Raw genomic sequence first — 25408 nt, forward strand, 5'->3', positions numbered from 1 at the left:
AAAAAAATTGTTTTTATAGATTATAATCAAAGTATTTATGATTTTTGGATGTGAAAATATGGCAAAATTTCTCAAAGCACAGCAACCAAATTCAAATTTCTCGGTTGTCAAACTTTTTAAGGCAACATTTAAATGTATCTGGTAGAAAAATAATTTGTCAATTTTTGTCAAGTGTAAACACCAACAGTCTACACTGTACCTTCTTCGGCTATTCTGTTTTTCTAGAATTATTTATCATGATCTCATACATAAAATGTATGAAATTGCACATATGCGGTCTCCACAATAAATCCCATTTGCATCATTGAAATGGCACATTCTTGGAAATTTGGTGATTGCTTTATTGAAGGAATCCAAAGCTCCAGTGGCCATCGTCATCATCATGTGAAAATTAACGTAAACGACAATGATGATGACGAGAACAATTATCAGCATTCAACGGTAGCTCGTATTCCTGCCGTTTACAGGGGGGAAACAATTACTTACGATGTCGTTATTCGAAAGCCCTGTTCTATTCCTGGTGATGTTTGCTGGAAAAATCTAGTCTCGAAGATATCTTGTCAAGTATTGCTTGTGTCTCTGAACGGAGAACACCAAGATCAGAGATGTGGAGAGACCGCTGGGAGGGGGAGACTCTTTAGTAACCAATCAAATAACTCTGGACATGAAGTTGACATCTATTGCAGATTACATTCCTCTTTCACTGGCAATGCGTCAAAAGGAAAGGTATATTAAAGCTACTTAATTTCAGGAGGAGGTCGTGTCTGTACAAGCTAGTTTGCTAGATAGTTTGTTTTTTTTAATTATAATAATAATTATTAATAATATAAATATATATATATATATATATATATATATATATTATATATGAGAGAGAGAGAGAGAGAGAGAGAGAGACGTTCGTCTATAAATGAATCACATTTTATGTGATTTTTGGCATTTTAAATGAAAACTTTTAATAGCCTACCAGATGACATGCATCTTTGATAACTTAGACCTTATTTGATAAAATTATGTTAAATGGCAATTCATTCATTGCCAAAGATTATTGCCCTTATCTTTTTAGTTGCATTAGCATATTATGCGTTTTCGCTCAGCAGCCGCCCTCCCCATTGTTTTTTTAGTTCATTAGGAAAATTGGAATTTCTATAATGATTTTCGAAAACAAAAAATATTGTTTAAAGTGATGACTTTTTTATGATTTGTCTATTCACAGGATTCATTGTCAGAGCCATATTTCAGAGATGATGATACATTCGTTTTTCCAATGTCCTCTAGTCTTCGTGGATTGACCGGTGCTTTCAAATTTGTCGAAATTCGGGTAACTCTTTCATTATACAGTCTCAACTCGAGTATATGGCAGGACTCGTCACCAGAAAACGAGACGGACATTTCAGAGGAAAATACAGAAAGCGGGGAAGAAATTGACATTTTTGAGGAAATGGGGAAGAAAAGTAAGTAAGAAATTGTTTTTCAAATTGTAGTTTGTTTTGTTTTGTTTTGTTTTTTTGTTGTTTTTTATGTTGTTGTTTTGTTTTTGTTTGTTTGTTTGTTTTTTTTTATTGTTGTTGTTGTTGTTTTGTTTTTGTTTTTCAGGGGGGGGAGGGGGTTGGAACTCATTTCCAGCCTCTAGTTTTCTTATGATTGCAAAGAAGTTAATCTTGCAGTCTCGTCAAGTGCTGGGGTCCCAATAGCTCAGTTGGAGAGAGATGTTGTCCTTGGTCCTGGCTCAGTGCAGGTGTCTATCTGATCCCTGTCCACCCAGCAATGACTTAGTTGCTGGGTCTGTTAGATCTGGTGAAAGTACTTTGCTATGTAGACTTATTATCTCCTATCGTATTTAAATTTAAAGTTGCAGAAAATGCAGTTAACTCGGTAAGCTTGCTAGTTCTCTAAGGAACTGCTTTTGTTTTTCAGTCAAGGGTGTGAATACTGTCATTATTTTCCTCCTCCTCCTTTTCTTCCTCCTCGTCTTCTTTTTCTTTTCTCATTCTTTTTCTTCTTCAGTTTGATGCAGCCAACCATAAATTATGTCTCCAGTTTGTGGTCTTTACAATGAAATGATCAGATGAGTGTATTTTCAATCTAATTTTTAATGTAATTTCTTACATCGCAATGTTTTCTAATCAATCAGATAAAAATGTGTCTTTAGAACAAAATGTCTCCAAACAAGCAAATGACACTTCTTCATCTCAAGGTGGAAAGAAAAACAAATATGAAGATGGGATCAAACATGAAGCTCGTGGAATCCATTCGGTGGTGGAGAAAACTGGTAATATTTCGTCATTCTCTCTTAGTCAAACTTATTTCTTTTCCTCTGTCTTGAATTAGATTTAACATTTTAAAAGAAAAGTAATTAATAGATAATGCAAGTTTTTATGAGCTGAAAGTGCTTTACAAGGGTTCCAGGCCAACAGCAACATCGACAAATAGGAAGATTCATGTTCATGGCTGATGGTTTTCCATGGATTCGCAGAAATCCATGGTTTTGAAGACAGAGGAGACTCTCTCCTTTCCAGCCTGTTCCATGATTTTCCTTATATCCCTCCTTTCTGCAAAATTTTGCAAAATTATCATTCACTTTTCATTTCAGCAAATTTCTCTAGAAATATCGGTGAAGACATCTTGACTGTGTGACTGTCAATGATAATTTATCATCATTATCATCTCTATGGCTTTAAAAATGGGGGTTTACGCATTTAAGAATGGGGCTGCTTCAAGGCAAACATTCAAAATTTTCCTCTTTTTTCACCTTTTTGCCACTATCAGCACTGCATGTTGCTGTGAGGCACTTTTATAATAAGTTTTTTTCAAGAGAGATAAAGCTGTTTATTGTCAGTTTCTCATTTTACACCCGAGTATAGTTAGAAAATAAAACTATACAGCCTTCTCGACTGATTGCTTTACGTGTAACAATAAGATTAGGCACACAGACAGAACTTAGAATTTTATACTTCATTGTTAATATTTTTTTTCCAAATCCAAATTTTATTCCATTATCCATTTTAATTTTAAGTATACCTAAATGCCAAGCACCATTATGAAGACAGAAACAGTGAAGCAATCAATTGAAAAAAAAAATTGCATCCCTATATTCATCCCCTTTAGGAAATTTTTCTCAAGAAGACTGGAATACCCTAAGTGTCAGCCACAATGTAGTGCCTTATACTGCGATAGGGTGAGGGTGACTTGGGCAAAGCTACACACTCAGCAGGCATGTGATTTGAAGTTTGTACTGCGATAGGCTGAGGGTGACTTAGACAAGGCTTCACACCCAGCATGGCGTGTGATTTGAAGTTTGTACCTTCTGGGTTCAAAGCATAGACTATACTAAAAACAAGAGGTGCCTTAAGGAGTCAGTAAAATGAAGAGAAAGATAAGGGAAGTAAATGTGACTCATGAATAAGGGAACAACACAAAACAAACGAAGTTTAGGTCCTTGGCCTTTTTCAAGTAAACACGAAATATATATAGACTGTGCCATGCTGTGTACTGTAAACAGTTTCAACATATTGTATTTTTGTCTTTAAAGAAAATAGATAATTTATATTTTATATAGTGCAATATCCACTAAACATGCTCAAAGCGCTTTACAAGGGGTCCCTGGCCAACAGCAACACTTGCCATATAGGACGAGACATGACGCCTGTTAGACGATATTACCATTTTTTCGGACAGTGACAACGCTGTTAACGACCAGGTATTCATTTTACCAAAAAAAAAATTTCTTTTCAGTGACACAAAGGATCAAAGTTGAATGTTTGCCACATGTGATGATGAAAGTAGCTGCAGCAGGACCCAAACATTTTATCCTACTGACTGGTAATGGGTTTAAAGAGAAACATTTTTTAATATATTGTTTTGTTTAGACTGATAATTTCATCAAATGATTCTCTGTTGGCAGACAGCAAAAAAAAAAACCCCGTTCATTTAGGTTGCTTTTGGCAAAGGTTTTGTGAATTATGCATCATATTCACAGGTTTGACCTGAATTTTCCTATTTTATTATTATTATTATTATTATTATTATTATTATTATTATTATTATTATTATTAGTGTAGTAGTAGTAGTAGTAGGTAGTAGTAGTAGTAGTAGTAGTAGTAGTAGTAGTAGTAGTAGTAGCAGTATCATTATTGTTATTTTTATTATATCATTATTTATTATTATTATTATTATTATTATTATTATTATTATTATTATTATTATTATTATTATATATTATTATAATTACTATTATATTATTATAATATAATATTATTATTATAATATAATTTAATAATAATAATATAAAAATTAATATTATTATTATTATTATTATTATTATTATTATTATTATTATTATTATTATTATTATTATTATTATTATTATTATTATTATTGTTATTATTATATACTTTTATCAATGGTTACTTTCAGTTGGAAACCACACAGAGAGGCAGGTGATGATCAAAAGCATGGATTTGCTGTCTGGGTCAACGTCATTTGCACCTGAAGGCTGTTCTGAATTTAGTGATGGGTAAAATGTGATAATGATAATTATGATCGTAATAATAATAATAGATAATGATGATAATGATAAAAATGATAATAATAATAATAATAATAATAATAATAATAATAATAATAATAATAATAATAATAATAATAATAATAATAATGATAATAATAATAATAATAATAAGCTAAACAAATACATTATAAATGCTACTTTTGCTGGTAAAAGCCAATCTGCCAACTCATCTATATCAGCTTCATCAAATTGCCAATCATTACGCCCTAGCAGATTTTCTAATCATTAGAGTCAAAGGGTGATAAAATTACATTTGATTTTAGAAAAGGTCACAAGTTACTCATATATCAGTCTGTAAAAAAAAAAAACCAGTTGTATAATTTTTACACTTGCTATAACAAATAACAATAATGATACTACTACTACTGCTACTATTGCTACTACTACTGCCACTACTACTACTATTAATAATAATAATAATAATAATAATAATAACAATAATAATAATAATAATAATAACTTTGGCTGTACTGAACAATTTTGGGCCCTTGCCCTATTTTTTTTTTTTTTAATAATAATAATAATAATAAATGGCATTTATATAGCGGTTTACCCCTTTGTCACAGGCTCTAAGCGCTTTACAGTGATATAAAACAGAACATATTACAGTAAGATAGAGGTATTTATTATTTCCAACAGACTGTCTAAGAGCTGGGAGGTCTGTCATCAGCTTGCCAGTCTAGAGCGCCCCAGGAAGAATGTGGCATTTCCTGCCATGTTGAGTCCAATGGAGGAGCTCAGTTTGGTCTACAGGTTGCATCTGTCTGCTACTACCTCTGATGCGGTGAGTGGTGCTAGCTGAAAATGAGGGTTTGATTATTCTGAGTCAGAGCCATTTTTTTTCCTTGCGGTGGATTCGACCAAAGGCTCAAAAGTGAGCCAACACCTCGTATCATTAATATGTTACATGCGGGGTAATTTAGATGCTGAAAATTGAATATGTAGCCAAAAATATCCGTAATTTTGCAACATTGAGAACAATTATATTTAGATGCTGAAAATTGAATTTGTAGCCAAAAAGATCAGTAATTTTGCAACATTGAAAATGATTATATGTCGGGGTAATTTAGATGCTGAAAATTGAATTTGTAGCCAGAAAGATCAGGAATTTTGCAACATTGAGAATGATTATGGTTTCAATATGATTATAGTTGATTATGGGAGCTCAGATAGCTCAGTTGGCAGTGCACTTGCTTCACATGCAAATGGATGGAGATCGATCCTGGGTGCAGAGTCAAGATTTAGCATTGAATGGGAAGATGGGTCTGTTAGATGTGGTAGAAAGTATTTTGTAATAGACTAACATCCTGTCTAAAGGATAATAAACAATTGTTATAGTCTGTTTCACAATATAGAAATGAGGATTACCTCCAGATCTATGGGCCTAAAGGCACTGAAGGACTACTTATAGTTTCTTACAGTAAAATAAAACCTAACCTTTTTATGCTTCTATTTATTGTTACTTTAAATTCACCTTTTGGCACTCTTTATTCGCATCATCTCACCATACTTAGACGTAAAATGAGTACCTTGCAATAACAGCTTTGTCTCCTTGCGATAACAGCTTTGTCTCTGTCAGAAAAAAAGAATTGTACCGGTTATCGTGCCTTACAGGAGTCATGTCTCATCCTATGTGTTGTGCGTTGCTGTTGGTTTGGGAACCCTTAGAAAGCATGTATAGCACATTTAGTGGATATTGCATTATATAAAAGCTCACAGGGTTGGGATTGCATTGGAAAACCCTATCATTTCTTAGTAAATGCATAACCGTTGAATAATGCTGTGAATTTTATTCAACGATTGCAGAATATTTTCATACATTCTATTGGTGTGAAATTAGGTGTAAAAGACAGCTGATTGCCAATTATAAATAATCTTTTCGTGTCCATGAATACAAATCCAACGTTTTTAGTTTTGGGTCAAATTGTCATTCACGCAGAAGGAGAAAGATACAAATTATGGTGAATAGAAGTACTAATACCATACCATTTTTTTTACAAAATATCTAATAATCTTCTTTGGAGGGTATAATAAACATATTCTTTCATTTCTTTGTATTTATAAAACTCGTTATATTTTTATCATGCAATAACACTTACCCGCAAGCTCATTGTGTTATTGGTAACTCGTTTAATAAATACAAAGAGATGAAAGAATCGTATATTCTTTTGAGGCATCATAGATTGTATTGATTGTGGCTCAGTGGTAAGGTCTTTGCTTCCTATCCGAAAGGTACCGAGTTCAATCACCCGCCGCTGCGTTGTGTGGCCTTGAGCAAGTCACCTCGCCCTAGCTCACTTTGCGGCGCTGCTCTGCGGCTGACGCCTGGGTTATTCCAGTTTTCCCTTGGAATGGATCCTAAAAACAAATTTCCCCTTGGGGATGAATAAAGGGAATTTTATTTTTATTTTATTTATTTATTTATTTATTTATTTATTTATTTATTTATTTATTTATTTATTTATTTATTATTTATTTATGTATTTATTTATTTATTTATTTATTTATTTATTTATTTATTTATTTATTATTTTATTTATTTATTTACAGGAGTATTCCCTCCGTTGCAGTATGAAATGGACGCATGCTGGAGCTACCAGAGAGATTACATCTATTTTTAAGTAAATGAAATTTCATTTTATGAAATGTACATTTTTACATTAGTGATTTTCCACAAAGACAGGAATGCATGATTTAAAATCCAGATACACTGGATTATAAGTGATGTATTATATTTTTGTGAGGCTATGTGGTCTAGTGGTATGTCACTCGCTTTCGGATAGGAAGGTCCTGGGTTCGAGCCTCGCTCAGTGCATAGTTGAGTCCTTGGAAAAGGCTTTTTTACTCATATTCTCTCACCATACTCAGGTGCAAAATGAGTACCTGGCGATTAACATCGTTGTCTGTAAAAAAAAAATTGTAATATCGTCTAACAGGTGTCATGTCTTGTTCTACATGTTATGTGTTCCTGTTGGACAGGGACCCTTTGTAAAACGCTTTGAGCACTTTTAGTGGAAATTGCACTATACAGTAGAACATGAAAGTAACGTACTCGGAAATAGCGAGAACTCGGAAATAGCAAGTAAAATCTAAATCCCCGTTTTTTTCTCTTATTTGAGTCAATAAAATTAGCATGCAAGTAGCGAGTATGAAAAAGAGGTCAACTCGGAAATAACGAGCATTTCCTGCCCCAGCCTAGGACTTCGAACGAAGTAAAGCAAAACAACAGACAAGGGCGATTTAAATATTTTTAGCCTAGCTTCTTTTCTTTTTTTATTTTTCGTTACGAGTAATATTACATAGTTGCCTGGTCGAGAGTACATAGTAGACGAAACAAATTTGGGTGGGGGTTGGGTGTGTGTGTTTGTGCGCGAGGTAAGCACTGGCAGCCAACATGTCAACATGCCTCACTTCGCAGCATCCGTCAGCGAGTCGCATTCATTAACGAACGACACAATCAGCGAGAGAGGGGAGCGTGGAACCATCATTTCAAAATTTCAGTGGGTCAGTGATTAAGTGATGCGCTTGCTTACCTCATCAAACATGCCTAGTGCATACAAACACTCGCACACACACATACATGAAATCTTGATGGAAATGGAAGGGGTGGATCAACTTCAACCTGTGGCCATCATTACGTAGTTAACGAAGGCCGTGTTCAACCCCGCCCTCACCCCACTTTATCCATACACAGTCATTTGCACACACGCACAAACAAACACACACACACACACACACACTGTCTTTCCATATTTTTGTACGGCCGAGTGACCTTTCCTGGCAACGCGGGAATAGCGAGAACTCTGAAATAGCGAGTAATCAGGAGTGGACCCGTCGAACTCGCTATTTCCGAGTTCTACTGTATAAATGCACTATATTTCTTTTTTTTTTTTTTTTTCTCTATTTTTATTATTGTATTTGTTATTGGCTGATGAAAAGATTTGAGCCCGAAATGTTCTGTGTTTTGGTATATTCATACCTGCCAACCCTTCCATTTTAGACTTAATCATTCCTGTTTTCACTCTACCTTTCCACTGTTCCGCCCATTGTCTCTAAAATTCTGATGTTCAAAAATGATGATAATGGTAAGATGGGAAAAAAAAAACGAAAAAAAAAGGAGGGGGTGTGGGAATTTTTTTTTTTTTTTTTTTTTTTTTTGGTTTTTTTTTTTTTTTAATGATTTCCAAAAGGGAGCTAAGTAGGAAAATCAATTGTACTCCTCCTTCCCCCATCCTGTTCCCCATTCCATTACCTAACACATTTTGATGTGTAGTTTTGCCAGCTGTGCCAAAATACTGTATTTATGTTTTTGATGGGGAATTATCATCCCATTGGTGACAAATTCCAATTTCTTGTCTCAATTTCCTATTTTCTGACGTTCTGATTCCACTTTTTGGAATGTGAAGGGTTGGCAGGTCTGTATATTATTACTCTTTTTCGAAGCTGTTAAATTATTCATTTTTGTTCTATACTTTTTACAGGGATATGGCTATTGTTTTCAACTACTTGTGTTGAATTAAAATTGTGTTATTAGGGGCAGCGTAGCTCAGCGATACGGTCTTTGCTTCATACCCAAAAGGTACCGAGTTCGATCATCCGCCACTGTGCTGTGTGACCTTGAGCAAGTCACCTCACCCTAGCTTAATTTGTGGCACCTGGGTGGGGATCCTGACTTCCCATAGTGGGCAGGGAGGTACATGCTGTGTCTTCTATCCCCCCATACCTGTTTTCCAATTGTTTCCTGTCATTGTCTTGGAATGAGATTACTTAGTTTTGTCCTGATCCTTGCCGGAGTTCCTTGACTGGGAGGGAAACAGTCGAATGTATAGTTATAGTTTTGGGAGATGATATTTTTTTCCTTGTAAATCATCTCTCTGTTATGCATTGTATTATGTTTAGTTTACATATTATATTATATGATTGGTAAACATTTGAGTGTATTCCTCTTAGTTGGGACCTGTGCTTGTGTCTGGATGAGACTTTTAGGTGATCTCAAACTAAGTACAAAAACAAAAACAATTTGTGGCACTGCACTGCAGCTGATGCCTGGGTTATTCCAGTCTTCCCTTGGAATAGACCCTAGAGACAAATTTCCCCTATGGGATGAATAAAGAGATTTTTTTTTTGATTTTTTTTTAAAATTTAATTTATGAATAACTCTCAGGTTTTGGGGGAGAGGTGGATGGAGCATTCTTTGATGAAAGAAATGCTAAAGACCTATTTTGTTCTTAAGCCTCGGTTGATGATATTATGTCGTTCCAGTTGGGCTTTATATACCAAACATATTTTTTTTGCAATAGACCAACATCCTATCTAAAGGATAGCAAACAATTGTTATAGTCTGTTTCACGGTTGATAATTTGTCGTCGTTGGAGTTGATCTTTATATACCAAGTAGGTTTTTTGTCCTTTAATTTTCAGGTGTTTTTTTTTCTGTGATCTCTTTATACTTTATTCCAAAAAAGTATGTATGAAACAGTGGCAGACAAGGAAGGAAAGAAACATACAAGACAAAAAAAAAAAAAAACCATCCCAGAAGAAATCAGCCAGCCTTGATAGTCAAAGTGTGCTATTTTTTAAAATTGTTTGTTTTTTTCATGTATTTTTCTTTCCTGCTTTGTCTGGCACTGTCCATTACATAATATACACTTTGTCGAATCTTTATCTTACACCCCGTGTCTGCTCCCTACGTTATCATTGTAATACTTTTGTTTCATTCAGACTTCCTGTTATCAAAGTTCGGCATCCTCTGTTCATTGTGACAGCCCGTTGTGAGGAGGAACCTGTCATCCATGAGTCGTGAGTCATCGCAGTTTTGTTTTGTTTGTTTTGTGTTTTTTGTTGTTTGTTTGTTTGTTTGTTTTGGGGGGTTTTTTTGTTTCTTTTTCTTTGTTTTTTTTTTTTCTTTTTTCCTATGTATAAATCTTAATAATTCTTAAAGCTTCACTTCCATCAAACCTAGATCTGTCCTGCTAATAAATATAAATGGCTAAAATGAATGCTTTGTGTGTGGCAAAGTGTGTTGTTTGTGTGTAAGTGCTTGTGTATACGTGTGTGTTTGTGTGTGTGTGTGTGTGTGTTTGTGTGAGTTGAGTAATTGTGACCCCTATCTATGACTAGCACTTAGTTCCCAATTTTTTTCACTTTCATATTTTTGTCCTCACAGATTTAGTGTGACCTACAACATATCCAATCAGCTTTACGATTTCATGAGTATGAAACTCTACTACAACGTGGACAATATGAGGAAGGCCATCTCAGAGAAAGGTAAAGCCTGATGATGGTCTTGGAGTATGATACACGCCTTCAGACTGATAGGTCTTGAGGTTGATTCCCACTCTGATCACCACAAAAGTTGAGCTATTAGAAAAGCCTCTTTATTTATAATCTCTCAATGTAAAAGTGTGGCTAATGTGGTCTAGTGGTATGACACTCGCTTTCGATCAGAAGGTCCTGGGTTCAAGCCTCGCGCTCGGCGCATAGTTGAGTCCTTGGAAAAGGCTCTTTACTGACATTCTCTCACCGTACTCAGGTGTAAAATGAGTACCTAGCTTTTAACAGCGTTGTCTTTGTCTGAAAAATTGTAATATATATCGCCTAACAGGCATCATGTCCCGTCCTACATGTTAAATGTTGCTGTTGACCAGGGACCCCTTGTAAAGCACTTTGAGCACATTTAGTGGATATTGCGTTATATAAAAGCTCATTTAATAATAATAATAATAAAAATGTGTGATCCTTTTTGTCATTAACCAATTAATTTATTTATTCAATGTCTAAGTTATTATCGGGGGGTGTTGGGGGTTCAACGACACAACGAGGCTGAGGAATCGGGGGAATACCAAATAAAAAAATTTTAAGTAAATTGTTATGTGGAAATGATGTCCTTTTTAACGTCATTTGAACATTTAATATATTAATTGCTGTCTATTATATTAGAACTACATTATTCTTGGTATCACAATTTAAAACTTTGTAAAGCGCTTTGAGCACATTTAGTAAATATTGTGCTATATAAAAGCTCAATTTATTTATTATTATTATTATTATTATTATTATTATTATTATTATTATTATTATTATTATTATTATTATTATTATTATTATTATAAAATATATAAAACTCTTAGCCGTCAAACTTAACCTTGATGAAGTTTATGAACTTAAGTAATCACATCAAAATTTTTAAACACTTATACTCAATGGAGCTATATTATAATAAACAAATGTAAAGGTAATTAAAACATTTAATGATGCTTCAGATGAAGTTTACAATCATTTATATTCTAGAGCAATGAGTATAATATTAGAAGACATATGATTGTGTAGAGAAAATAAAGAAAATTAACATTTATAATATGTCACTTATTATGTTTGTCCACTGGCAGTGCTCTCAATTTCGCTGACCCCTGATCTAGCTCTCTTGCTGGGTGTGGATCCTGACCTCCCATAGTGGGCAGGGAGGTACTTACTGCGTCTTCTATCCCCCTATATCTGTTTTCCAACTTGCTTTCTGTCTTTGTCTTGGAATGAGATTACTTGGTTTTGTCCTGGCCCTGGCCGGATACCCTGGCTGAGAGGGACACAGTCAAATGTATAGTTGGAGTTTTGGGAGATGATATTTTTTTCCTTGTAAATCATCTATCTGTTATGCACTGTATTATGTTTTTAAACATATTATATATGATTTGTAAACATTTGAGTGTATTCCGCTTAGTGGGATCCTGTGCTTGTGTCTGGATGAGACTTTTAGGTGATCTCAAACTAAGTATTTTGATAGTGTACTCTTGGAATCTACATCTGTTTCCAATTTGAACCAATTCCCTATGAGGGCTGAGAGGGAAGATGAGTCTTACCTTTTCTTGGGTGCTTTAATTGTAATTCTAGAAGTTTTTTCTTTCCCATTTTCTTCCTTTTTACTGGCGCTGATATGACCTTTGTGTGTTCCAAGTGCCGCAAAACCCTTAAAAACAAGCAAACTAGCTCTCTTTGCAGATTGCTGTATCTCACACGTGCCATGAAAACTTAGAGCAACGGTGTGTGGTAAAATGAGAAAACGGTAGGGGCTGCCTGAAGCCAGTGATCGTGAAAATACTATCGTCTGTACAGACGATACAAAGTTATTTTGCATTTTATTTTATTTTATTTTCCACGTTAATTTGTGCATTGTTGTGCTGACGAAGGGTTTGTACCCGAAACGTCCATTGTCTGTTTTGTTCCCATACGAAGCCTCTCCATTTTCACTCTTTCATTAGTATTTTTGGTGGTAAAATAAGAAATTGTATCCTCATTGGGCTTGTTAGTTAGAGTTTTGATCAAGTACCACCAGGAAAATTCATTCTATTTTTACAAATTTCAACCCACCATTCCATTTCTTTTATTCATATTGAAACACAGCTTCCACATCCGATGATGAACGGTCAAAGGTCAACCTTCTCAAAGATGCTGTAGTTTGCCATGATCCTGTTGTTCACACTAGGTAAGTTACAAGGTCTTTTTCCCATTTTGGTCCATCTGTATGGAACACCACAATTCCACAGAGCATCCGACAATCCAAATCATTGTCTGTTTTCAAAAAATTCTTGAAAATATTTCTTTTTTTGATGTCATGTACTTTAAATATTGTTTTGTGTTGATGTAATTTAAAGCGCCGAGAGCCTCATTGTTGAGAATACCGTGCGCTCTATAAAAGTATATTATTTTTTTTATTTTTTATTTTTTTACTTGTATATGTCTAAAAAGGCTTTTTTATTTCGCTGGGGCGAAGGGTTGAGACAGACATCTATGGTTAATATTCAGAATTTAAGTTACAAGAGCCTCAGTGTTGAGGATACTGTGCGCTCTAGCTCGATAAGAGTCTTATATTATTATTATTATTATTATTATTATTATTATTATTATTATTATTATTATTATTATTATTATTATTATTATTATTATTATTATTATTATTATCATTATATCATTTATATGTGAAAGTCTCATAAAAGCTGTCAAAGGGCACGCTGTTTCTGAGATATGAGCAAGAAGAAAAAAAAAGGTAAAAATAAAAAATTAAATAAAATTCCCTTTATTCATCCCATGGGGGAAATTTGTCTCTATGGTCTATTCCAAGGAAAGACTTGAATAACCCAGGCGTCAGTCGCAGTGTTGCGCCGCAAATCAAGCTAGGGTGAGGTGACTTGCTCAAGTCCACACAGCTCAGCAGCGGGTGATCGAACTCTGTACTCGGGTACGAAGCAAAGATCGTACCTTTGAGCCACGCAGTCCCTAAAACCTGAAATACTTCAACTTTGTCTCTGATTAAGATTGTTTTGAAAATTTAAATTGCCTTTTACTCTCAAAAAAGCAAAGAGTGTCATCAGATTTTTTGAGTTATTGTGTGGTTCTCTCATATTCTAACACATTTAGGAGATAAACTATAAAATATTGTATTTTGAGTAACAGGAAAGGTCTGGAGCTGTCATTGGACAATACTAGCCCTCTAATAATGATATACGTCTTCAAAATTATGACATTTATTGGTCAATTAGATATTTCATCTTCCTTCTTGTGAACATATAATTTTATTTATTTTTTTATTTTTTTTAAAAAATACATAAAATTATATGTTCACAAGAAGGAAGATGAAATATCTTATTGACCAATAAATGTCATAATTTTGAGGGTTTTTTTGTTGTTTTTTTTAGTATAAATAAAATCCCCTATTCTTTGATAAGATGCCCTTCAGAGCCATTGCACTGAGAATGCCAAAATGTTTCCAGGATTCTCTAGCATTAAACGGGCAATAGCAATTTCTTGCTACCCTTTGGATAGGATGCTAGTCTATCACAAAGTACTTTCCACTGGGTCTTACAGCTAGCTCTTTACTCACATTTTCTCACTGTACTTAGGTGTAAAATGAGTACCTGGCCGTTAACAGTGTTGTCTCTGTCCGAAAAATTGTAATATCGCCTAACAAGCGTCATGTGCCATCCTAAATGTTAAGTGTTGCTGTTGGGCAGGGACCCCTTGTAAAGCGCGTTGAGCACGTTTAGTGGATATTGCTCTATATAAAAGCTCAATTTTTTAATTATTTAAAAAAAATTTTTTTTACAGACTCATCTACCCAATAATTGCTGGGTTGACAGGGTAACAAGAAAAAAATAATTCAACTGCACCAGGGAACCATCTTGGTTCCTTAGCATGAGAAGCAAGGTGCTCTACCTACTGAACTATCTGGTTCCCCATTCTATGCTAAAAGTTAAAGTAAATACAAAAAAATAAGATCAAGAAACAGTTAGTTGTTAGTCAGGGTCATTTCTAACCAAAACATTTAACCTTTGCCCTTGACCTTCCAGTTCTTGCCCCAAAGGATCATCCATCCCAGTTACTGTCAGCTTTCAAATACACCAGCCTGGAGTTTACGAGGTAAACAAATAGCAAGTATTCAGATGAATTTCTTACATAGATTTAACCATACATAGGGGAGGGGGGGTGTTGTTTCATTTGTTTCTAGGGGTCTTATGGCGCTTGCAACAGGGGGGGGGGGTCAAAATTGGTCAAATTTGGGTTTTAACAAAGATGTTGGAGATTAAAATATTCTATTTTTAACAAAAGAATATAGTCTTTGTGTGTTTGATAAGCCCCATAGTTTTCTTGTCAATGGATTAAAAGGCGTTGTGTATATTATTCATGTTATTGTTATTATTATTATTATTATTATTATTATTATTATTATTATTATTATTATTATTATTATTATTATTATTATTGTCATTATTATTATTATCATTATTATTATCATTATTAATATTATTGTTATTATTATTATTATTATTATTATTATTATTATTATTATTATTATTATTAATGATAATAATAATATTATATTATATTGGTGATGATGATAATAATAATAATAATAATAATAATAATAATAATAATAATAATAATAATAATAATAATAGTAATAGACTCTTATAGAGCGCACTGTATCCTCAACCATGAGGCTCTTGGTGCTTAATAATTTTTGTTTATTACTTTTTACATTCCACAGCTTCTAGCTGCCTAGTATCACTTTGGCTTACATTTATTATCAACTAATTCTATTTTCTTATAAATTAAATTTTTCATTTTCAGATGAACGAATTGATGAAAGTCAATTTGGGATACTCTCTTTTCGAGGCCAGCCCTGACCCAAACAGCAGCCGATCTGACAGTTCAGACACCATATCATCTAGTCTATCCACCGAGGAACAGCTGGCAGCCTCTCGACAGCTGTGGCAGAATCGCAGCGGGAGCTCGGCCTCACTCATCAACACAACGACCGATGAAAAACGTAAAAACTTTGCAGGGAAATCCTACTCGTTCGGAGATCTGGGTCCCTCGGGAAGTTTCACGGACGTTCGGGAGGGCCCTTCTAGCAGGTGAAGAGAATAAATCCAACCCCAGTGTCCCCAAAATGGTGTTGTTATGTCGGGATGGTTAAGGTGCTGAAAATTGAATTTATAACCAAAAATAGCAGACTTGGATTGAATTTATTTGTTTTATTGAGGAGGATTAATATACGATTATTTCATTTCTTTGTATTTATTAAACGAGTTATTTTTATCGTGCCCAATAACACAACGAGCTTCGAGTTTTTCTCCATCTGCTTGTAATGGATTTTGCCCTATATAAATGCTCTAATGGTCTAGATTCAGGTCTGTCGCAGACACACAAAATAAAGACACTCAAAAATATGTTTGTTTTTTGTTTTTTATTTGAATTTCAAGAAAGCAGTTTGTTAAATTTATTCGTTTTATTTAGGAGATACAATGTAGTTATAACAATATCAATAATTTATATTTTTCAAAATATACATACAGATAGTTTTATATATATGTATATATATGTATATATGTATATATATATATATATTATATATATATATATATATATATATATATATATATATATATATATATATATATATATATATATATATAAACCCATATCAATTGAATAATTTGTGAGAGACCAACGTTCTATCCAGGTAGTAGGTAGCAATAGACACTATCTAGTTAACACCAAAAAAAATACAACTCTTGCTTCATTGCTTCAAAGGATTAATTTTTTAATGTTTTGTTTTTCTTTTGTTTATTTGGGTTTTTTTCACTTCCAGACCCAGAACTTTTAAGAGGTCAAGCGCAGTTCCCCCACCACGACCTCCACCCCCACGAAAGCTGAGCCAAGTAGAGCAAGACCTCATCAACCCCAATAATTTTCTCAAAACGCCGTTTTACGTCTACATCAAAGAACCCGCTACAACTTGATATCATTCAGGAGGAGTTGTTATTTAAGTGTATTCACGTCGAGTGTGGAGGAATGGTGATAGGAATGGTGATAGGAATGGTGATAGGAATGGTGATAGGAATGGTGATTTTCCGTTATCACCTCTTGTCTTGTAACAAAGGCAAGTAACGTTGAGCATGTTTAATGTCCATATGGATAGCGAGACTGTGTTGTTGTTTTCTGGGGGTTTTTTTATTTTTTTTTTTTACTAAGCAGGATAATCTCTTGCTCAACAGGCCTCTCTGAGTGGGGTTCCTGACCTCCCATAGTGGGCAGGGAGGCGCTTACTGTGTCTTCTATTCTCTTTAAATCTGTTTTCCAACTTGCTTTCCTTTCTGTCTTTGTCTTGGAATGAGATTACTTGGTTTTGTCAAGACCCTGGCCGGTTACCCTGGCTGGGAGGGAAACAGTGAAATGTATAGTGAGTTTTGGGAGATGATATTTTTTTTCCTTGTAAATCATCTCTCTGTTTTGCTCTGTATTATGTTTTGTTTACATATTATTTAGGATTTGTAAACATTTGAGTGTGTTCCTCTTAGTGGGGACCTGTGTTTGTGTCTGGATGAGAATTTTAGGCGATCTCAAACCAAGCACTTTGATAGTGTGCTCTTGGAATCTACATCTGTTTCCTATTTGAACCAATTCCCCTTTGTCTTACCTTTTCTTGAGTGCTTTAGTTGTAATTCTAGAACTTTTTACTATCCCATTTTCTTCCTTTTTACTGGCACTGATATGACCTTTATGTGTTGCAAGCGCTGTAAAAACCCTTAAAAACAAACAGCAACAACAGTCCTCTTGAATCTGCTGTTCCATTCAAGAGCCCACTTGGTTATATTACAGGGCTCTGCTCTTTCCGCAGGGTGTGGCCAACCAACCCATCGCCACTTTCTGCGTCTGACCTGGACATCCATTTGCTCTTGGTTTGTTCTTGTCCGAAGGTCAGCATTTGGCACTTTGTCAAACCATTTCAACCTTAGAATTTGTCAGGAAATTTTAAAAAAATAGACATCACCTGGGATCAATCTCGGTGGTCCCTTTGCATGTGATACAATTTCTACGTCATGGCACAAGACCGAAGGGCTAGAGTGGTCGCTGGTTCGGATAAGTAAGCATGTGATACAAGAGCCCAACCAACTAAGTTATCGAAACCCCCATGAAAGAAGAAAATTAGAGTTTTTTTGTTTTTTTGTTTTTCTTGTTCTTTAGATGAGTCCAAACAAATACTCATGGAATCTGATGTCTTGAAATAGTCAAGTCTTCAGTATTCCCAAACTGATGCATGTCATTTATTATCAAATAGTTGTAAATAGTTATGACTGGGCTCTGCTAATAACTTGATTTGAATATTATATAGAATATTATGGGTATGGAAATATAATTCAAGCAAAAATACCTCAGATGAATGCAAACAAAAGTAAGGAGACAACACACACATCAGACTTTTTTTTAAATTGTTATTTTGTTTATTTATTTTATTTATATTTATGTTTATGCATCTATTTATTTATTTATTTATATCTTTATGTGTTTATTTATTTATTTGTTTATTTATGTGCTTTATAAAGCTCATTTGCCATTGAGGTGATTACAATTTTAGGGCATTACGCAATGCTAACTTAGTATCAAGATTATTTTATCATGTGATTAATTTAGAGTATGATTATTTTGTGTTCATGGTGCTAATTTAGTATAGAATTGTGTATAGAAGTGCGGCTATGTGGTCTAGTGGTATGACACTCGCTTTCGGATCGGAAGGTCCTGGGTTCGAGCCTCGCTCGACGCATAGTTGAGTCCTTGGAAAAGACTCTTTACTCACATTCTCTCACCGTACTCGGGTGTAAAATGAGTACCTGGCCGTTAACAGCGTTGTCTTTGTCCGAAAAATTGTAATATCGCCTAACAGGCGTCATGTCTCGTCCTACATGTTAAATGTTGCTGTTGACCAGGGACCCCTTGTAAAGCGCTTTGAGCACGTTAAGTGGATATTGCGCTATATAAAAGCTCAATATTTAATTGACGCTTCGTGTTGCTCACATCCCCCCCCCCCCCCTCTTCCCCCTGTACCTCTTTATTTATTTATTTTTAATTTATTTTATTTATTTGTTAAATAGCCATTGTAAATTAATAAACAGTAAAAAAACCACATGTATAGAAATGTTTTTCATGTTAGAAATATGCGTTATATTTGTATTGAGCTTTGAGCTTTTCTATAGCGCAATATCCACTAAATATGCTCAAAGCGCTTTACAAGGGGTCCCGGGCCAACAGCAGCATTTAACATGAAGGACGGGACATGACGCCTTTTAGGCGATATTACAATTTTTTTCGTACAGAGACAACGCTGTAAACGGCCTGGTACTCGTTTTACACCTGAGTACGGTGAGAGAATGTGAGTAAATAGCCTTCTCCAAGGACTCAACTATGCGCTGAGCGAGGCTCGAACCCAGGACCTTCCGATCCGAAAGCGAGTGTCATATCACTAGACCACATAGCCGCACAATATACATAGATGTTTTATTGATGTAGAAAATTATTCACGTTGGTAATGGTATCGTTTTTATCTATGTCAGCAGCTCTATGATTCTTTGTTATTTTATGTCACTCCAACATTATACAGTTTATATTCATATTTTACGTTATGTCATCATATCGGTCATTTCATATCTATAACATATGAATGACATCATAGTTCTTTAAGTGATTTTGGTCAGCACAAGCTAGCTAAACTTTATTTTGATCATAAGCAGTGTGTTATATTTTGTGGGAAAGTATTATATCGCTAAACTCGTAAGAATTTTTTTAATGTGATTTATTTTGCTTTTGTTCATTTTGTTTTTGTTTTAATTATTATTATTATATATATATAGGTATTTATTGGATGCTGTTATTTTCATTCAGTACATCTTTAGCACATGTGATAATTCATAGGAGTCCAGTTGTAAAACCAAATATTTTTTAAATTCTAATTTCAAGCACTTGATGCACTTTAATGTAATTATTGTTTTATAGTAAGCGGTGCTGTTTGTGATTTTAAGATTTTTATTTATATTCAGATGTTTGTATTGACACGTCTAGACAATTCATGTGTCAGTGTCATATCTGTGTTGTGTTCCATATTTTTGTCCTCTTGGTCTATTTTCACGTGTTAAAAAAGTTCCCACAATTCATCACCAACCATTTACAGGCGTGTATGTATTATGTCATACCGAGAAAAGCTTTTAAAGTTTTGGGAGAGAGATAGACGACCAATTCTCCCAGGTTTTAGTGTTGTGCTTCAGTTGTGTGAACCTGTTTTATATTGTGTATTTTTTATCACAAATCACTTTTATGAAATCAAGAATTGTCGTAATTGAATATGAAACTTATTATGAAATTAAGAAATCCATTCGAATAACTTCTTATATATGTTTGTTTTGTTTTTTTTAATCAAAACCACTTTTATGAATTCAAGAATCGTTGTAGTCAAATACATGAAAATTGTATTGAAATTAAGAAACCCGTTTGAATCTCCTCCGATTGTTAGAACAATTTTTACATTACCCAACACGTTTATTTATTAATATATATTTACAGTTGATTTCTTATAGTTCTATCATTATTGTAACTTCTGTCTTCCATTTCGTTCCTTCAGATTCAAATCATGGTTATTTTGGGTAGCTGTGGTATTGAGATACCTTCTTCAACTCACAACATGACATACATTATTTGATCAAAATTATTTCCGAGGGTCTTTGACCAAAATTAGTTCCGATGGTTTTTAATCTAATTTATTTCTCTTGGTTCTTGGCCAAAATTAGCTCCGATAGTTTTTTATCTAAATAAATTCTGGGTTCTTTTTGGCCAAAATTAGTGCCGAGGAATTTTGACCTAGATTGGTTCCTTTCGGTTTTTTCACTTTGATTATTTATGAAATGTTTTTTACCTACTTTATTTTCGAGGGTTTGTGTCATTGTTTTGGCAGCATAGGTTATACGTCCTTAGAAAGGCATTTTGCACACAAAATTTTGTTATCCTATCAGAATGAAAGTAGAATTCAGAGTTCTTTCAGGTGTATTTCAGCATTATCTTTGTTCGAATAATGCACACGCTTAATCGTCTGTATGTCTCATTCCATTTCTTAAAATGTATTTTGTTTCAAAATATGGAGATTTTTAAAAAATTGTGAAGCACTTTAGAGTATTTTGTATACCATTTTAAAGTACTAGATAAATGCAATCTTTCTAAAATTGTGAAACGCTTAGACTTTGATGTTTACCACTTTAAGTGTTAGATAAATGCAATCTTTTTCAAAATTTGAGTAGCATGAAATTGATAATTTTATGATTTACAAACGAAAAGCTTTCGTATTCATGTTTGATATACAGAGATTCCTTTTGGCTTTGTTACAAATGATGGTATGAGGTACCGGGAAATCATAGAGCTTTGCCACTCATCATCCGCTTGCCATAAACAATATTGTTTTGTATCCATTCTTTTCATTATTATTAATAATATTATTGTTATTATTATTATTATTATTATTATTATTATTATTATTATTATTATTATTATTATTATTATTATTATTATTATTATTATTATTTATTTTTGTTGTTGTTGTTGTTGTTGTTGTTGTTTTTGTTGTTGTTATTATCATCATCATCATTATTATTTTTTATTATCATTGTTGCCATTATTATTGATATTAGTATTATATTATAATATTGTATTCCATTGACACAATTTTTAATGTCTCCTCCTGTCTGTGTATGCCATATTTTATTTTTTTTCACATTTTTATCCCGACTTGTGACTGACTGTCTTACCTTTTAAATGTCTTTGATTTGAAATCCATCATGAAAATCATGCATTACTCATTGTCAGGGACGAGTTATCATTCGACTTTTACCATTTCAAATTTCTGCTCAAACCATAACACTGACGTACTCTGGAAAAAAAACAACACATTTAAAATTTAAATCTAAAATTGTTAATTTTGGCTAGAAAACCTGCCCTTCAAATATTGATTGATTAAAACGACCCTCATCTTAGCTAAAACTCTCAATCATGGGACTTTACATCTGGGTGGGGTTCCTGACCTACCATAGAGTGGGCAGGGTGGCATTTACTTTGTCTTCTTTCCCCTTATATCAGTTTTATAATTTGCTTTCTGTCCTTGTCTTGGAATGAGGTTACTTAGTTTTGCCCTGGGCCTGGCCGCAGAGCTTGGCTGGCAGGGAAACAGTCAAATGCACAGTTATTGTTTTGGGAGATGATAGGTTTTTCATTGTAAATCATCTCTCTGTTATGTATGGTTATATTTGTTATTTTGAATGTATAATGTAAGCATTTGAGTGTGTTCCTATTAGTGGAATCTTGCGCCGGTGTCTGGATGACACATTTAGGTGATCTCAAACTAAGTACTTTGATAGTGTGCTCTTGGAATCTACATCTGATCCCTATTTGAAGTGTTAAAGTTACAGCACTAGGAAACAAGTATGAGCTATAGGGGTAGATTAAGAAAAGTAAGGACATACAGAGGACACCACACTACAGAATGAGTGTGAGGTGGGTGGGTGAGGAGCAGAGCGTGTACCACTCATCGGTGGGTTCTGTCTCCTGCACCTTAAGAGGAAGGGGTCCCACCTACTCCCTAGTCCGGTTATACCGCCGGGGACTCGGTCGCGCCCATAACAAACTCAGTAGAAACGGGGAACACCACGGGAAGGTGCTGTTATGGACACAATAATGCATGAGAGGCCATATGCAATAATCTCTGTCAGACAGGATTACGCGGCAATCAATGCACCTGGAAATGAGAGGTGTTGGGTTCGAAATGCACATCAATTTCCTTTCAGCAAGCGGGACGTCCGGCCCAGACCTTGCAGCTCCCCAAAGTAAGTAAGTAAGTAAGTACTTTTTCCTCAAGTCCTTTTAATTGTAAATCTAAAAGCTTTTTACTATCCCATTTTCTTCCTTTTTACTGGCACTGATATGACCTAAATGTGTTGCAAGTGCCGTAAAACCCTTTAAAAACATAAAAACAATCAATCATGAGACAACATGAAGTCCCATGATTGAGAGTTTTTGCAAAGATGAGGGTCGTTTTAATCAGTCAATATTTGAAGGACGAGTTTTCTGGCCAAAATTTTTAATATGTGTTGTTTTTTTCAGAGTACAGTAGAATAATTATTGTGTGCACAAACCATATCCATATATTTATTATGACAATCCCTGTTTTGAAGAGCTTCATGACATAACATATAATTCTCATAAATTGAAATCAAATCATCTGCATGATGATACAACACATAAAAATGTGAGCTATTATTATAAAGCTAAATACTCAATAATAGGAATTTATCATCTTTAATTGAGCATGTAAAGCGATATTCCTTGGAACATCTAATTTTTAGATTTCCCGTGTTATATCTCAGACAGAGGTTGACTGGAAACCATCCACCAATCATTCCTCTGCATTTCCCTCTCGCTGCACTCTTCTGCTGACATTTCTAAAATTCTAAACATGAGCTTTTATATAGCGCAATATCCACTAAACATGCTCAAAGCGCTTTACAAGGGGCCCCTGTCCAACAGCAACATTTAACATTTAGGACAAGACATGACGACGCCTGGAAGGCGATATTATAATTTTTTTCAGACAGAGATAATGCTGTTAACAGCCAGGTATGGTGAGAGAATGTGAGTAAAGAGCCTTTTCCAAGGTCCTCACTATGCGCTGAGCGAAGCACGAACCAAGGACCTTCCGATCCGAAAGCGAGTGCCATACCATTAGACCACATAGCTGCATTCCAGCACAGGCCTTGATGTCCTCCATCCACGATCTCGTTGGCCGAGCTCTTCCAGCAGAGAGGCAGAACATCCATTTATGATGAATGCAAATCTTATGTCTTTGGTTGTGTCATGTCATGGAGCTCTTCCCTTTGTTTTATATCCAGTGCAATTAAAATTCATTCCGTTGTGCCATCTTTATTCACTTCGTATTTTATGCCAGAAGAATTTTAAACGAGTTGCCACATTGTACCTTTGTACAGAACCCATTCCTTTTGTAATAATGTTTGTCAAGGCAGGTTTGATCATTGTAAGCAAGCAGTTAATAGTTGGTGATATTTTTTTAAATAATTTTTTCTTATATTAACATCAGTGATTGTTATTATGATTTTTCCATTTAAAAAAAGACAAAATCAATATAAACCCTCTGCTGATATTTTTATAATTAACCGCAATGTTTTAATTTAATTAATTGTATTATTTTTGTTGTCATTTTGATAGGCAAAAGTTTAAAATGTCGCATTAGCCCATAGTCGGGCAAGTATCATGATTTACAAAGATGACGTATATACCAAATAGAAAAAGACACGGTTGTTTGTTGGGTTTTTTTAAACAATTTTTTTTGTGTGTGTTTTATTTTAATCTTATTTTTTCTTTTGTTGTGCATTGTGAAAATCAATTAAACATATTATTAGTGTAACAATTATGTACGCAACATACAAATATTGGTATTGTTATAAGTTTTCATAACGCCATTTGAAAAGAAATACATATTGACAGGTTATCTGACATTCACATTTATTTCAAAAAGCTGATTTTTCTACATCCTTCAAGAATTGCCGACTTTGCCCCAGTATTATAAATATTTTTTTTATTTCTGTTCCGATTGGCTTGATAAGAATAAGAGTTGAACCTCAAAGCGCAAATTATTTTTTTAATGATCATGTATTTTTTTTTAAATCATTTATGGAAATTTTATCTACGTTATTCCCCTTTTTTTTCACCTATTTTGAGTTATCCAAACATAGATATTGTTTTATTTATACAACATTATCATAAACCCTCTATGTAATATTACTTTATTGGCTTCAGATGAGTTTACCTCGAAAAAATGAATGTTTTAATTGATCATGTATTTTACATCATTTATGGACATTTTATCTTCAGTATTTTCCCTTTTTTTTTCACCTATTTTGAGTTATCCAAACATCAATATTGTTTTATTTATACAACATTATCATAAACCCTCTTCTTAATTTATTTTTTTTTAAATATTTGACCCACCTCATCAAACTGGTATTATGTTGGGGCGAAGCGGATGCTAAAATATGAAATTGTAGTCATAATGATCAGAGTTATAAGATAAAAGATAAGATAAGATATACTTTATTGATCCTTGTATGGAAATTATAATTTTGTATCACAACACAATTCGGTTTTATATAAACAAATATTAAATGTTAATAAATTAAATAAAAATTGGCAAAGAATATTAAAAGTCTTAAAAAGTGCAGTGGAACAACAAGCGGATATATTATGGTGACTATGTGTCTAGTATACTTATAATAAAATTCTTATCCAGTATAAATAAATAAATAAATGATTATGAAGATACTTCTTGATAAACTGGTAAAGGTTAAATGATATTATATTAAAAAGTAGAGAGGGATAATACATTTTTTTTAATGTGACATGTTGGTCTTCATGCATTCTTTAAAAATGGGGGAGAGGAAATAGGAAGAAGACGATGGAG

At 33.9% G+C, this 25408-nt stretch overlaps 2 protein-coding genes across 2 annotated transcripts in view; both read left to right on the forward strand.

The window, feature by feature from the left end:
* Positions 1-25408, forward strand: part of LOC144981101 (uncharacterized) — an 860429-nt gene that overhangs the window by 375202 nt on the left and 459819 nt on the right. The window lies entirely within an intron of this gene.
* Positions 157-17040, forward strand: LOC144956157 (uncharacterized). Its single transcript, XM_078886543.1, has 13 exons — positions 157-726; positions 1217-1454; positions 2135-2272; positions 3736-3822; positions 4417-4516; positions 5210-5354; positions 7121-7191; positions 10291-10368; positions 10736-10836; positions 12967-13048; positions 14910-14979; positions 15691-15977; positions 16715-17040. Exons 1-13 carry the CDS (start codon positions 310-312, stop codon positions 16863-16865), a joined length of 1965 nt encoding a protein of 654 aa, XP_078742669.1. The 5' UTR covers positions 157-309; the 3' UTR covers positions 16866-17040.

Source organism: Berghia stephanieae, chromosome 10 (genome assembly GCF_034508935.2).
Source record: "Berghia stephanieae isolate SIO BIC M18660-M18661 chromosome 10, UCSD_Bste_1.3, whole genome shotgun sequence".
In the NCBI taxonomy this organism is placed as follows: Eukaryota; Metazoa; Mollusca; class Gastropoda; order Nudibranchia; family Aeolidiidae; genus Berghia; species Berghia stephanieae.